The 16,182-nt window shown below is 34.9% G+C and overlaps 1 protein-coding gene across 1 annotated transcript in view; it reads right to left on the bottom strand.

The window, feature by feature from the left end:
• Nucleotides 1-16,182, bottom strand: part of CCDC73 (coiled-coil domain containing 73) — a gene marked incomplete at its 5' end in the record, with an annotated part of 46,644 nt that overhangs the window by 11,529 nt on the left and 18,933 nt on the right. Inside the window, 5 exons of the mRNA XM_010284452.1 lie at nt 1,318-1,446; nt 3,316-3,426; nt 7,444-7,548; nt 10,105-10,164; nt 10,498-10,626. Of these exons, the coding sequence (XP_010282754.1) occupies nt 1,318-1,446; nt 3,316-3,426; nt 7,444-7,548; nt 10,105-10,164; nt 10,498-10,626 (534 nt within the window). The remainder of the gene's footprint in view (nt 1-1,317; nt 1,447-3,315; nt 3,427-7,443; nt 7,549-10,104; nt 10,165-10,497; nt 10,627-16,182) is intronic.

A 16,182-nucleotide genomic window follows, 5' to 3' on the forward strand; every position in this document is an offset into this window, starting at 1 on the left:
AGGGTGTTGGCCTCTTCTCCCAAGTAACTAGTGATAGGACAAGAGGAAATGGCTTCAAGTTGCGCCAGGGGAGGTTTAGATTGGATATTAGGAAGAATTTCTTCACTGAGAGGGTGGTCAGGCATTGGAACAGGCGGCCCAGGGAGGTGGTGGAGTCGCCATCCCTGGAGGTATTTAAAACTGTGTAGATGTGGTGCCTAGGGTCATGGTTTGGTGGTGGGCTTGGCAGTGCTATGTTAACGGCTGGACTTAATGATCTTAAAGGACTTTTCCAACCTAAACAATTCTATTATTTGAAGTGAAATAAAGTGTTGGTGTTTTTTTTTAACTAAAACTGAAGAACTTAGATAATCTATATGTTGTTAAAATGAATCTTATCTGTCCCATGTTACAGAGGCTGAACTTATTTCCTCTGAGTAGAAGTGGACTTACTTCCACACTTACAGGGAACTTATACACATATGAAGTTAATGGGTCTGCCACAGTATTTGAGAAACACCCATGCAAAATGTTTGTGAAATAGGGTTTAGTAAAGATAAATTATTTAAGGTAACTGCTACCTATTATGTATAGATTTATTAATCACAGAATCACAGAAACACTAGGTTGGAAAGGACCTTCAAGATCATCAAGTCCAACCATTAATCCAGCGCCACCATGTCCCCTAGACTATGTCCTGAAGCACCACATCCACACGTTTCTTGAACACTTCCAGAGATGGCGACTCCACCACCTCCCTGGGCAGCCTGTTCCAATACCTGACCACCCTCTCAGTGAAGAAATTTTTCCTAATATCCAATCTAAACCTCCCCTGGCGCAACTTGAAGCCATTTCCTCTTGTCCTATCGCTAGTTACTTGGGAGAAGAGACCAACACCCTCGTTGCCACAACCCCCTTTCAGGTAGCTGTATAAAGCGATAAGGTCTCCTCTCAGCCTCCTCTTCTCCAGACTAAACAACCCCAGTTCCCTCAGCCGCTCCTCATAAGACTTGTGCTCCAGACCCCTCACCAGCTTCGTTGCCCTTCTCTGGACACGCTCCAGCACCTCAACATCCTTCTTGTAGTGAGGGGCCATGATGTAACATCTCAAGTTTCTATGATATAAGTGCTCCTCTGGATAAAAGGGGAACGTTCTCTGGGTATAGTAAGTTTTAACAGGTTCTTGGATCATTGATTACATCAGGTAAATTTTTACGTTTAGCAATGTCAAAAGAAGATCAGTGGACATGACAGTCAGATTAGAAAAATTGTCACGTCTCTCATTCTCTAATGTTTTTACAAGAAATGGGAAGTCCTGCAGCTATTAGAGACACTTACCTGCAGATTTTCCACTTGCTCAGAATGATGATTTCCCTGAGGATGATAATCTTCAGGATGTCTATGAACACCTTTAAGGGAATTCAGCTCATTTTTAATAATGTCTATTTCTCTTCTCATTTTTTCCTCCTGTAATAATTGAGGGTACACGGAGCACACAAAAACAGATCTTTACTGCACGTCCAAATATGTAAACCAGTATTTTACAGGGGTATCAACAGCTTAGCAAATGAAAGTAAATCCTTAAAAGAAAGTATAGGTGCTAAGGAATTTCTTTGTACAACGTAAGATAAATTTGAGCTTTTTCATTAAAATGAAAATTTTAACCACATTTCCATTACAGAGAATATCTTTTATTAATTATTTTTTTTCACCATTTACTTTAAGTAGCAATGCACAAAAACCTGGTATTTGTATTTGTAGCTTTCTTCCCTTTTTGGCTCAAAAATAAACATGCTAGTCAACATTCATTCTCCACCTACACTGTCAGGAAACAACAACAGCAGCAAATAATTTGCTTGGCACTTCTGTAAATAGCCTCAAGTATCCAATGTTTCTTCACTGAGTATGTAACAGTTAAATTTTTGTACTTAGAACAAAAAGGATGGTCAAAAATACAAGTTGTAAAATGAACAGAAGGGCAATTTTACAGAAATACCTTAATTTAATTTACAAATATTTCCAGAGAAGTGTATAATGTTAACATTGTCCATGATGACGCTATACTTTAAGATATTAAAAGCCAGAGCGGGGCGGTGAAAAAAAGATACTATCTTTTACATAATAGATGAAAACATTCCTGAGAAATAAGCAGGGCCAATTCCCATGTCTACATAGTAAACTATCATGTAAAATGCTCCGAGGAATTAGGGAGATCAAATCTTCTCAGGGCAGTGAGCATCAGAACAGTTCAGCTATTTTGTAGTCTCGGGGTCGGCAGTCATCTCCATGACTTTTGAGTGGCTAACTCAAGTTAGCCTTAGACAGCTTTGCATTATTTCCTCATGGCCTCACTGAGAATCTATCTACCAAATTCAAAACCTTTCTGGCAGCATGTGCCAATTATGTAGGAATAAAAAAGACAGACTATTAAACAAATGCTGCTTAGAGTCTGTTTTCCACATGCTAAAGAGATCTTGTCTTATTGAAGAAGTATTAATCTTACTTGTAAACATGCATTTATTATTGCAGGCAATTTTTACAGCTACAATATTTAATCCAAAATAATTAGCAAAATAATTACTGAAATATTCTTTAAAAGTAATGAAGTAGTAGAAAGAATGGCAAATAGTGATGACAAATTATTGTTTAGGTGTACACAGAGGTGAATTCACTGAGAGAAGATAGGGATTTTTACCTTTTCTTATCCCCTATCACCCCACAGTCCACATTGAATAACTCCTGTCAAATCAGGACCTCTACTTTAATGCAACCCTTCAGCAGCTCTACCTGATTCAGTCTGAAGTTGCTTTTTTTTCTCCTGGGCATACGGCCCTTCAGAAGTACTGTTAGTCCTTGTCACTTCAGTCTATGTGGGTTTACATTCATTTTTTACTATGTGACAATTTACTGATTTTTTTTTTTTTCAGGGTACAAGAACACAGCCTAGTTGTGTAAAAAATTGCAAGTTTCCTGAAAAATACATAAAATTCAATACAAATTTAAAACTGTATCAGCTTTCATGTCTAGGTAATGGTAAGTGTGTAATTCTGGAATATGTAAGTGCTAAATTCAAGGTAACACCTAATACCCTGGCTCTTGCTTTACAGAACTGCAGGAGATGCAATGACCTTTTAGAGCACAGAAGTTAACACTTCTCCTAAACCTACCTTTTAAAAATACTCATTTCTAGAAGAGTTTCCACTACTGGAAAGAAAGTGGTTGTTTTTATTGTGTTATTTCTGCAACATTTTCTTGGCTTTTGGGAATTACGTGAAATGCTTGATGACCATTTCAAAAAACCTTTTAATACTCTAACATTTAATTTAATAAACCTACATCTTTTTTCCAAGTTCTTAGTGCTTTCTCATGCTCATTCTGAAGATTAAGGAACTTTTCTTCATTTTCCTTTGCCTTCTCCCTTTGCAGCTCATTATCTCTTTCAAGGGTCTGCAATAAAATTAATTATCCAAAAAATAATCAATACCACATTAATGAATTTTGATGTGTTTTATGTTGCTTGGACCTTTGCTTCTAACATGCTGGAAGTACCATACAGATCAGTGATAATGTGCTATCTCAACAATAATTTTCATAAATTAACAGAAAGGTGCTTATAGTTTAGCTAACAGGAAACAGGGGGAGGTTATGAAAAAAGAATGGCTATAAAAGGGTATAAAAACACTTGCCATTATTCAGTTTCACTGCATAAGTTTTAATGTGCTGAAAAAGTAATGTAAAGTCCAGAGATGAGAAATATGAAATGTAGCACAATCTAGACCCATTGTACTTAAAGAAAAAACTACTGTAAAGTCAAAGAAAATATTTTTATTTTTCTTATCAGTTTTTCTATCCTAAGTTGTTTAATAACCTAACTTATAAATTGCATAAACTTTAAATTCTAAAACATATCTACTGGCACATGAAGTATACATCTGATTATCCTTTAATTTATTTTTATTAGATCACTGAAATAGGAGTGCATTAAAATAACAGTAATATTAAGTTTTATACTATCATAATTGTACTTGCAACATTTTTGGGTTAACTCAGCTTTACTGTGCTAAATTAAAGCAGTCTTGTGTAAATCAGCAGTAACTTCACACACATCTCAGGTACTGTTGGAAATTTTATCCTATCACATTTTTATAGCAAACAATATGGAAGAGAAAGGATTTATTGCATCCACTATCTACTATATAGGTGACACAAATATATTTGATAAACATAACTTTAATGCATGTAGCTCTATGACCAGCCACATATTTATGATTCTGCTGAGCTTCTTTGAAAGTCCACTTGAAAAAAGTTAAGTTATGGAAGCAATACTCCAAAGCAATTCCTTTTTACTTAATCTTTTAACTAAAAATGAGTCTACTTCTTGATTCAATAGCATCAATTTTACAATGCCTATGTTAATTTAGCTACACTATTAATACAAATATATTTTACAGGTATTAACACCAGGAAAATTCAGACTACCATGAATTTTTATACACATGGAAAAAGTTGTGCATAAGAATATAATGGATCTTCTCTGACATTATATAGTTAAAAAATGAGACAATTCAACAATACATTGTCTGAATAATTGCACTCTGATGTAGCACCATTCATCTATAAACTAAGAGTCCAAGACCTCCTTTCTTTGATAAACCTGCTCTAACTCCAAGGATGCTTTTACTTGCATCTTAAATGCAACCTCCTCCAAGATGGAATATAATAGTTATTCACAGCATAGCTCTTAGGGCAACACATCAGGAGTAGCAGATTAATAGAACTGATCATATGTTAAAACCAATTGTACAGAGAGGGGAATACCCGAATTCTGTGCATTCTCAAGTATTCTGTCATCCGTTAAAGAATTATAACTTGTTTTTCTGAACTCATAAGGACATTGGTATCCTAGCACTAAGTATGCATAGATAAAATGAGAAAGGACAGTACGATCCTTCTTGAATGCTACCTTGCAAGTTTAAGTATTCTGTCATATCAAGCCCAAAAATAAACTGTCATTTTTTGTGAATATAAGAAAAATATTTCTATGGGACTCTACAATAACTCCTTTCATTTTTCTATTATTCTGAAGAAACTTTTTCTTGATGCGCAAGGTCCACAAATTTGACAGGGATGTAGGATAAAGCATAAGAATAATAGATAACCTTCATCATATTGCAGTTCTAGAATCAATAAGGATGAAAGCAATACGTCTCAAATTGACAGGAAAGTGGGTAGACCCTTCAAGTAATATATTCAGCTCCCTATCTTAGAAGTTCCATTTTTTGCTTTAAAAAAATGACACTGCAATAAAAGTAGTTAATGTTGTCTCATTCCCTGGAATATCCTGGTAATTGTATCAATGTCAGCCAAGCAAGCAGCTATAAAAAGCAACAGTATTTTATGACTACTGTTTAAACAGAAAGACAGACATTTCTGACAAATCAAAATAACCCCATGAGTTCATATGGAGAGAAAAGGAACATGACATTCACTTTTAATATAGCATTGTGTTTGCATCATGCTGTTTAAGGGAATTGCTGCCTTTCATGCATGTATTTATTTGGTTTACAAAAAAATAGATCTATTAAAATATCTAGCCACTTTTACATTTCCAGATGTGATTTCTTGAAAGCTTATCACTTATATGTGCTTATATAAGTGTTATGAATCCTTTAATTCCCATTCTTAAGTGAAAACATCTTGGTTTTAAGAATGCACAGAATGCTCTCACAAAAACTGAGATCAAATCTTAGCTGATCTTAAGTGCCACTGGGAAGACTAAGAAGGATCATTTGCATCAAACTAAGTCTTGAGGAGTCCTCATACAGCCAACAGAGCATTCAAAGTTTGAATCAAAAGCCTCTTGTTAGTTATCCATGTCTTGTAACACCAATTTCATCTAAAGTACTTATGCCTGCAAGAAATTACCTTTGAAGACTACACTGAAGCTTTGATGACTAGAAATAGCTTGTCCTGTAGTTAGAAAAATAGAAAACATTTAATACCTTCCCAATGTCCAATATAAACAGGACCCAAATCAAAGCAGTCTCTCTAATCAAAGTTAGTATAATTGCAATCAAAAATCAATTGTTGGCCTCTACAGGCTACAAAAGAGAGACTTGTGGTCAATTCATACCTTAACAAGAAAACAAGCTATACTTTTCTAACACTTGTAGACATTTATGTTGAGTCTTCAAAGATAAGATTCACAGATACCCTTCACAGTTTTAGCTGGAGCTTTAAGGCATACTATAAACTTTATCCAAGATGGGAAACAATAGCTCAGAAATACTATCAGAAAAAAAGCACTTTTAGAATTTTTAGAATCCAAAATAAAAGAATTTTAAGTCAGGAAAATCCAATGCTCTAGACTAATAAATACAGGAACCCAGACACCTGAAATCACTGACGTGTCTTTCTCTTCCAGTCACTACAGCTTTATCCAGTACTACAAAGCAGTAGTCACTTTCACAATCCCTAGTGAAATTTTAGCTAGTTTCTGACAGAGAACATAACTCGTCTTTAACCTTGCTTCATCAAAATGCAAAATTCATATATTTATATTGTGGTGGAAGGCAAACTGCTTACATCTATCAAAAGACAAAGTAAAGGCTTATGTGAGATGAATCGAATTTCAATTTAGCATAGAAGCATTTACTTAGAAAAAAAAGTACACATGCACACAGGAAGTTGAATTTGAAATTAACTGAGATCCTAGTTCAAAACCTTGGCCTCACAGGCCAAGCAAAGAATAGAATAGTTGTGATTACATATGGACAAATAGTAGATAATAATTATTAATAGTCCGATTAATGGTTGTTACCTGAAGTCTGCATGGCACATCTGACCTGAACAGATATGACCTTAATCTTTAGTGCACTGTGGGCCAATCTGACTGCTAGTGTAATTTAGAATCTAATCTGTTCTGAGCCACTTTTACACTCTCAAAGAGGAACTGATGAATGCTGCAGCTCCACACTCTAGCCTGACTACTTACCACCTCTAGCAGAAATATGACACCAGACAACACAGCAAGAAATGGCTAAGGCCAAGGATGTGCTCTTTCTTAGGCCCTCTGCGCTAATAAAACTGGGGACAAGCTCTGTCTATGAAGATCTGAAATTTGAAGTATTTTCCAGAAAAGAAATTTATACCCACATAAAAATTATAAGAAAAAGTAATAAAATAATTTTATTTCAAAAATACTCGAAAGCAACCCGCAACATGTTCTGGTTTTACCCTCCATAAATGCTGATAAGAACGGCAACCATGATTTACTTTAGGGGGAGAACTAAAAGAGGGAAACCATAGACTGCACTTCAAGGTTCACACTGACAGTTAAGGAGCTGAGGGAGCAATGGAAGTGAGGTCAAAAGTTCTGAAAAGCATACAGATGTCTTTAACAGCCCTGGACTTAAAAAATACATAGCAGATAGTAGCAGCTTGTCTAATCAAGAAAAATCTGACCTGATATTCTTCTTTCAGTGCATTTAATTCACTTTCCATTCTAACATTCGTTTGGGTTATTCGCTGAAGCAGCTCCTGCACACATTGTAGAGAGCTGAGAATTTCCTTATTAATACAAAAAAAATCAGATATATTGCATGAGAGCTTGTTTCTGAAGTTTAAACATTAGGTAATTTATGTCTTTTAGATTAACATATGTATTTTTCATTCTGCCAGTGTTTACAAAATTACGTATATAAAAATGTACTCGAACACCAACATTGGGGAAGGGCTTGTAGGAAGAAATCAGAACAACTCCAGGTTTTTCTGGCCTCTTGCCTTAGAGAAGATAACATGATTATAACTTACTATAACTTATTCTTTTTCAGAGAATTTTCTTATAATTAAAATGAACAATCCATTGATACTTTAAACATACTTCAGTGCAAATCTGAATAAAATATATAAAATCCAACCCCACTGTGAGTTCAGTTAATCTAAGAGAATAATTTTATGGTACCATATTACACCCCTGGAAAATATGGACAATCTCAGAAAAATTATATGACAGTCAAGTAGTCACTTCCATTAATGGATGACCCTCACATGACATTATTCTGTATTTCCTGAATTAAACCCTAATAGATGTGAACAACCACACATTAGCTTTGCATCTTATGGTGCAAGTACACCAGATTTTGCCGTCACTATCTGAATTTCTGTGGTACCTTCATCAAGACTATACTGGTACTTCAAGAAGAGTAAGTTCTAAAAAAAGAGCCACCCAAAATGGGTTGATTAAGGTGGTATAGATTGACAAACCCATGGGTGCTGCCATTAAATTTGTTGCAGTTAGCTGAAAACATGGACGGAATGGAGACAGAGAGTCATTTTATATTAAATGCTACAAAACACGCTTCCAAAGATTCAACGACAGAGGGAATGATCTAGCCAAGCCAATCTCTGCTCCCTAATGACCAGAACAGCAGTTCCTAAAAGAAGACCTGCACAGGAAAAAAAACGAGTTTCAGGCAGAAGACAGTCTTAAATGCGCTTCAGTTGCTTGAAAATATATTGAGAGGAATGTATTATTAAAACAAAGTACTTTCATATACTTGCAAAGAGCTTCCAAATGTATCTATTTTTGGTTCTATTGTATACACAGATACAGCTATCTACTAAAAAGAAAATCATTATTTTGGGTGTACTGTCACTCCTTTTCATGCATATATATTCTTATGCAGAGATAAATATTTTTGCACTGAAGCTTAATTTATCTTTAGTTCAGTTTTACATCTAGAAAACTGAACCACAGAGATGTGGAATGGCTTGCCCAGTGTCATCTGACAGGTCGGTAGCAGAGTTGGCCATGTCTTTTAAATATAGTACAGTATGCACTCAGCTAGACAAGATTGCTTCTCTGCACACAGTTCAGTGTAAATCAGCTGTAACAGATTATATTCAGCCCCTGTCCAAGAACCACTGAAGCCAACATCTTCAGTTAATCCACACAGTGAATTTGTAGTGCTCTATAATACAGAAATCCAGATCTTCTAACCCAAGTTTTTGGAGAAAACATAGTTCATCTCTATGTTAGAGTCCTCCCCTGATTTATACCAAAACCAACCAACCAAACCCTAGCAATTCACACAGAACAAAATATAGAAACAAAATGGAGTCCTTCTCTTAGATAATACATATCAAATACACATAAGAATTATGCTACAAGCATCTCCATATAAATGCTTATTAGTGCATTCAGGGCTGTGGGAGTAATGTCTCTCATTTTTTCCCCATGTTTATTGGAAAGTATTTTTAAAAAGCAAACTCAAAACGCAAACGGACTTTTATGGATTGGAAGAATACTGCTGGATTGGCCTTCAGTGTGTGCTCAGTGGGTATACAAGTAAGCTACTGCTTTTGTCCCTCCCTGAGAACAAGAATGAGAGACCTCTCTGACACGTTCGGTTTAATGAACAACAGAATGAAAATTCTGCAGCTGTTTAAGAAAAAAAAAATCCCGTCCTTTTTAAGCTTAATATTCTGCAAAGCAGCGTATTATGCTGTTATTACAGGGAACATAATTTTTTTTGCTAGGTTTGATACTTCACTCCATGTACCTTGGTTTGAATATCAGGATTTGTTCTGGAACACCTGAGTTTGCAATAGAACACAGTCTTAACTCTGCTCAGCTATGTATAGGTGTAGCTTAGTATTCTAAATGTGTATGTTCTGTATGAACAGAACACCATTTCCCTTGTATATGATCGACAAGATTCCAATTTTACCTAGTTTCAGCACCAGCAGTATTACAAGTAAACTCTTGGCAACCAGAAAGCAGAACAGCAAGCACGTTATGCAAACCTTATTGCTTATTTATACTGAATCAATATGTAAACATCTATTTCATGGGTATACAAGTTTCTCCCATCTGAATTCAAAGACAAAAGTTAAGAGCTGGAATAAAATGTCAAACAATGTGCTTTTCTTTGCTAATACACTTTCTAAAAACTGAGAAATAAGATCCTATTCATGTTAGTATTAAAATATTTCTGAAAAGCAAACAAGTGAATTTAATTAGTTTTAATAGCTTACTATAATCATTTAAGAAACTTAAGTATAAAATACAACACATATATTCTTAAGTTATTTTTAAATAGCAAAGTTGTATTAACAACTCACCAGCTTTTCTTCTTTAATGTGAGTGTTTTCTTCTTGAACTTTTTTACTAACTGCTGTCTCCTTAAAAATAAGAGCATGAATCACAGTAAAAGGCATTTAAAGTTACTATTTTCTTTAGTAATATTGTATTAATGTGATATTGTGAATCATCATGAGGCTATTTAAAGAAACGGCATTATTTTGAAAAGCATTCTTCTCCATTTTTTACTATACAATTTTACTTATATTCACAGCATTTTTACTTCCCTAGAAAAGGAAATAGTTTTGTCATATTGTATATGCAGTTAGTAGAATCACTAATCTGTATACATCAGAGATCACTGCCATGATGTTTGTTGAACGAAGAACAGAAAATATTCACCAAAAATGTAATTTGTTTAAATTCCAAAATACCATTCTGATTTTTTGTTGCAGTTCTTGAAACTGTTTTTCCTTTGCTGCAAGATTGATGTTTTCTTCTCCCACCCTGTACTGAGATGTGACCTTGGACCTTATCAAGTCTGTAGTCACTTTCTTCAGTTCCTTAACACAGGAAACACATATAAATAGTTCATCCAGTACAGTCATTGCAATTCAAAACAAAGACAAATCTTTTAAACTATCCCGAGTCATGCCCTACTTTTAAATAATGTATGGAAACAACAGAATAAATTAGAAGAACTGAAATCTGTAAGACTGACTTGCTAAACTTTAAACTTGTCACACTAGTTTAGAAGTTTATTTTCAGAGGTAAAATGTTATTGTGCTAATTTTACTCTGTTTGAAGTATTTATGATACTTAAGCATTTTGTTATTTTCTCTTCCAAGAAAGAGAAATGGACAGTGCATTCATATTGGTAAAACGTCCTAGACCGAGATATACAATAGGAATAAAGTACCTATTATAACTACTGTGTATGTTCCTGGGAATCAGAAGGGCAAAAAGGAAGAACAGTGACTATCTGGTAAAAACAGGAACTGGCTATAAATTTGGAGGATCTTTGCTTTTCCTGAAACATTAATTACTTAATCTCAGGAGAATGCTAAATTAATTTTATATTAAAGGCTTCTACCACATGATTTTCCATCTAAAATATGCCTTTGATTTTAAAGTCTTTATAATCTTCCAAATATCCTGCTTTTTTTTTTTTTTTTTTTGGTTTTTGGTTTTTCCAACCAGTTTATTCCAAGCTCCTAGTGCAGCAAATAAACAGCAAATGCTTTGATCTCATTAAATTACAACTTATAGTTCCTGGAGTCATAAATATTGTGCCCTGTTCTCCCCCACCCCTCCCATTCTGGTACAAGGTAGTCTGTTTAATATCGCTCTCTCCTTGAGCGCTCTGACGTTTACTCAGACAAATAGCAGAGGTTATGAATGCTGTTCACAGATAGTATCAAGAATTCTTCATGATGCCATAGTGGTGAACCAAGCATTCAGAATGGTAATAGTTTTATCTAACAACTAAGTTTGGTCTGTTTAACTTTTCTTCACAAAACTGGAATTCCATCTTATCACTGTCCAATGGTTTAACTGTTCTGGACAAAATCATATAACAGTACAAATGAAAAAGGGAAGATTATGTTGTAGCTGAAATTCACAAATACAAAATTTTACAAAAAATATAAGTACTACTTTAAAATAAATAATTTTTTTTTTTGCTAGAGGCTTTATTTCTCTTGTATTTTAGCCATAAATAAATCCAAAATGATCTAGTAAGTGCTAAGTGTAATTGCAGAATCAATTACAGAACCCAAAGACAACATTTGCTTTAGAATTGTGATATTCTGTAACCTAGTAAGGCTTTTTCCATCTTTGCAATAACAACATCTATTAGTTGTACTATTTTTACTAGAAGGCTCTGTAATGAAATATGCAAGGATAGTGCCTACATTTAGGTGGCAGAAGGTGCAAGCAGTTTCAACTTCGTAAAAGTGACGAAGTGCACTGTGCCAGTCTTTACAGAGCACTAGACTAATGGTACACAGAACACAGCTAACAGGTTGTGTGCTACACAAGCAGGTGCAAAAGCCTGCTACAGATCTGATACTATATTTTTCCAAAACTCACAGTTTATTGTGTGCAGAAAAATCTTACTACTTATTTTGTCATGGAGAAAGAAGAAGTTGTACTAAGTAAATCATGTCCTTGAGGTAGAAAAGATGACTGGATTTTCTTCTTTGTATTTAGCAAGTGAATGTGTATAATCCATCTGGAACCAAACCCAGATCTGCTAATCTACCAAAGATGTAGTCAGGGAAAAAAACCAAAAAAACAATAAACCAAAAAAACCAAACCGACACAAAAAAACCCACCCACCAAAACCCAACACAAACCCAAAAAGAACCAATACAAACCAGATCCCCAAAAGTAATGGGAGAGTTTTCCATGGCGAGTGAAAGCACAAGCTATGTAGCTGTGAAAATAATGTAAAATAATTTTATACATAAAATACGTATATTTTCTTGTACTCTGAAATAAAAAAAAATTTCACCCACAGGGTTTTTGCTTTTTTTTTCTAGTAGCTTTCTGTCATTAATAAGATCACTAGTAGTATTCCGAACGCTATAAGTTAAATTGCATTGGGAAAATAATTTTATCGGTTTTTGGGGAATGCTAAGAAAGAATGATAAGGCTTTAAACCCATTCCTTTGATGTGTTGCTAGTAGACAACGCTTCGGGACACGGTTTCAGAAACACTTCAAGCCAGTGTAAGTCAAGAGTGTCACAAAAGAAATCGTACTGATCCTTAAATGTATTTTCCTTTTGCCAGCTGAGATGAGCTAAAACTTACTCCCTTTTTTTGGTAGGATGTTGTTTTGATCAATACAAAATTTTCATTCTACTTTCCCTCAAGGCCACACAAATACATGTGCCCGCATGAAGTCGTGGTATGGGACTGGAAAAGCAGCCAACACAGGCAGATGTAACCACTTCCCAAGTCAGTGCTGATACTTTACACAAACTTTAAGTGTATCCAAAATCACAACTTTATCTTTTTGCTCTCTTCCTAGATCGGTGGAACTCTTGTAATCCTTCAGGTCGTGAGCAGCATAGCTGTTTTTTAAAATTTTGTTTCATTCTGCTGCTTTTCTTGGTCAGATTTCAATGCAAGCATTTTCATAGTTTCACTAGTTTACTTTCATCCATAAATGTTGAATAACATTCACTAACTTCATATTCCCATTAACAGCAAACGTGTGAGATCATCCTGGTCTGAGTCAAAGTAATGGTTGTGATAAGAGCTGACAGCCAAATTAAGATTTTAGTACTAAGGCTAGTCATCCCCAGTCCAGCACTGAGGCTACACAGGAAAGAAGTTTGAACCCACAAGTTGTCAGAGCTGTTAGAGGTCAGTCAAGTCCCCAAGGCAGATAAAACCAGCTTTATAAGTTGTCCCAACTTGTGCTGTGGATATCAGGACTTCTTTCAGCTATGTAGCAAGTGAAAACAGCCTGGTAATCCCTCTTCCAAACTCTTCTAAATATCAAAGTTTTTTCCTTGCTTTGTATTTCTTGTAGGTCCCTTCAGCTCTACAACAGATCCATTCCCCAACAAGGAAAATACTCGACTGCTTTAAGATCACTTTTGCAATGATTAGGCTAAGTCCAAGGTAACCACAATGACATGAAACTAGCTCAGGCACTCGTACTGGGTCCAAGCACTTTGCTTCTCTTCTCTTCTCTTACAGCGTGACCCAAAAGATGAGCCCACAGCCCTTCACAAACAGGACAAGTACCACTACTGATATAGTTCAGCTATGCACTCTCTCACTGCTTATAAAACATTTCTGGAAAGTTATGTAAACTGTTGAAATAGCAAATATTGGAAAATGGGTTGTTTGTTTTTTTTTTACTATATTGTTAGTTTTAAACTCTGTTTTCACACAAGTTCTGCATTTTGAGGAAAAAGGCATGTCTTTCTATTATATATGATTTTTATTAATAAAACTGTATTTATAAATAAACGCACACATTTTTTTGCAGAATAAGGCGTTGCCACAGCAAAGTGTGGCAGCACTATGTGAATATTAAAAGGCTAAGAAATTAAAGTCCAATTCAGTTTTCCACTGACATTCAGAATGGGATAGTCAAATACTAAACAACCAATAAGAAAATCAGAAATAACCAGGATAAAGACAATTCCTGGTGAACTAAGAAAGCCCGATTAAGTTTCAAGTTGGCCCCTTCTGCTTATCTAACAGTATTTTATCTAAAATTCATCACCCATGACCTTAAGAAGCAAGAGTACAGCAAAAAAATGGATGAAGCAATATGTTTGATTACTGAAGTACATAAATCACTACCAGTTTATCTCACGCACCTCTGTTACTCACAAATTTTACTATGTAAAATTTTCTTAAACATTTTCCTTTTCTTACTTCCCAAATCACTTACCCTAGAGAATTCTAAGTAATCAATTATTCTTGGTTTCTTAAACAAAAGCAACAAATCTAATTTACTGTGATGCTTAAAAATTTCTAGAACTCCTAAATTTTGATACTTACAATGTATTACAATAAAGATATGCCCCATTTTAGATGAATGTCCCTCTTTTTGCCACATAAAACTTACAATTCCTTTAGCAAAGGAACTGTACAGTTGAAGTGTACCCAATGCACACAAGACAAAGTTGTCCTCAGACCTTCATGGCTATGATGATACTAGCATTCTAACAAATCTGGCTTTTCTATAGGGGAAAGTTATCACCACTGACAACTTCCAATGTTTTTCTGTTGCTCTTCCATCCATCAAATATTTCCAATAAATATATATAGGTTTTATATGTAATATATAAATATATATAACCTATAATTTGAACTATATAGCTAAATAAACATTTCTAAATGCCATAAAACCTGTGATTTAGAAATTAATTTGAGAATTTTTCCAGTGTTCTGCTTTACTGTTGTGTCTCTCAGCCTGTTTTTATGATAGTAGGAGTTCTGAAATCTTTGAGATTAAATAGTCGCTTCAAAACGTGATCTTTTTGACACTGGGGTTTGCCATCTTATATTCTAGTATGCAACTAAACAAATCTAGATTGAATTAATAATTAATCTTTACTATGGCTAGAATATCTTCATGTAGTAAATACAAAAATTAAGTAAAGCACTACAGAAGGTAAGAATGAAACACATGAAAAAATCTTAAACTGTCTCTATTTCAAGAAAAAAATTTAATTTTAAGTCAGGCTTCTAGAGGCATCACACTCCAGAGAACCTTAACAATAAAAGGCTGTGTGCTCTTAAGAACACAAACCAACACTAGATTCAGGAAGAGTTTTCAAGTACTTCCGTACCTTCAAATTTTCTTTTTCAGGCAAAAAAGGTCTTGGTCAGTAAACACCCAATTTTTGATCAGTTTAACCCAAATGTAAAATGGTCATAGTCCCTTCTCCTCATTTACAAATTATCTTCCCCCACCACCAGCCCTTTTTGTTTTGCAAGAAATTTAAAAACTTTGGAAAGATTCCACAGTAGTCCAAAGCATTTGTCTGAAAGATGGGGATTAGCATTAGGCCAAGAACAAACATGCATTTGTTCCCTACCTAAAATCCTCAGAGAATCAAAAGGAGAAGAAAAAAAAAAGTGCAATAGAAAGATAAGGAGATAAGAAAAAGATGTGGTATGGAAAAATAGTGAGTTTACAGGATGATTTTGATTTCAGAGCGTCCCGATGCTCTTCTCCTGTCAGCACTTAAGAAACAGCTCAAAGGGAAAAAGAGAACTTTATTCTTCCCACTATTATGTATAGTTCAAGACTGCAACTCAGAAACGTACCTGTCAAATGGTAGTTTCTGAATAGATGAGGGCAGAAAAAAGCTCAATGGCCAGACAATTTCTTCGTCCATAGTACCACTATTATCTAATGTCTCAGTTGCCCTGACACAAAACTCTGCCATTTCTGATGGAGATTCAGTTACACTTTTTATCCTACATTCAAGCTACCAGCTTGCTTCTACGGCCACTATTCTTCATGTTCTCTCTCTCTGACTAAACTAAAACCACCACTGCTACCTTTCCATAGCAGATGGGAGAAGCAATGACAACACAGCACAGGAAGAAGAGAGATTGCAAATAATTATCAAGAAACAAG

This window comes from Phaethon lepturus, unplaced genomic scaffold, assembly GCF_000687285.1.
Source record: "Phaethon lepturus isolate BGI_N335 unplaced genomic scaffold, ASM68728v1 scaffold3643, whole genome shotgun sequence".
NCBI classification, from domain to species: Eukaryota; Metazoa; Chordata; class Aves; order Phaethontiformes; family Phaethontidae; genus Phaethon; species Phaethon lepturus.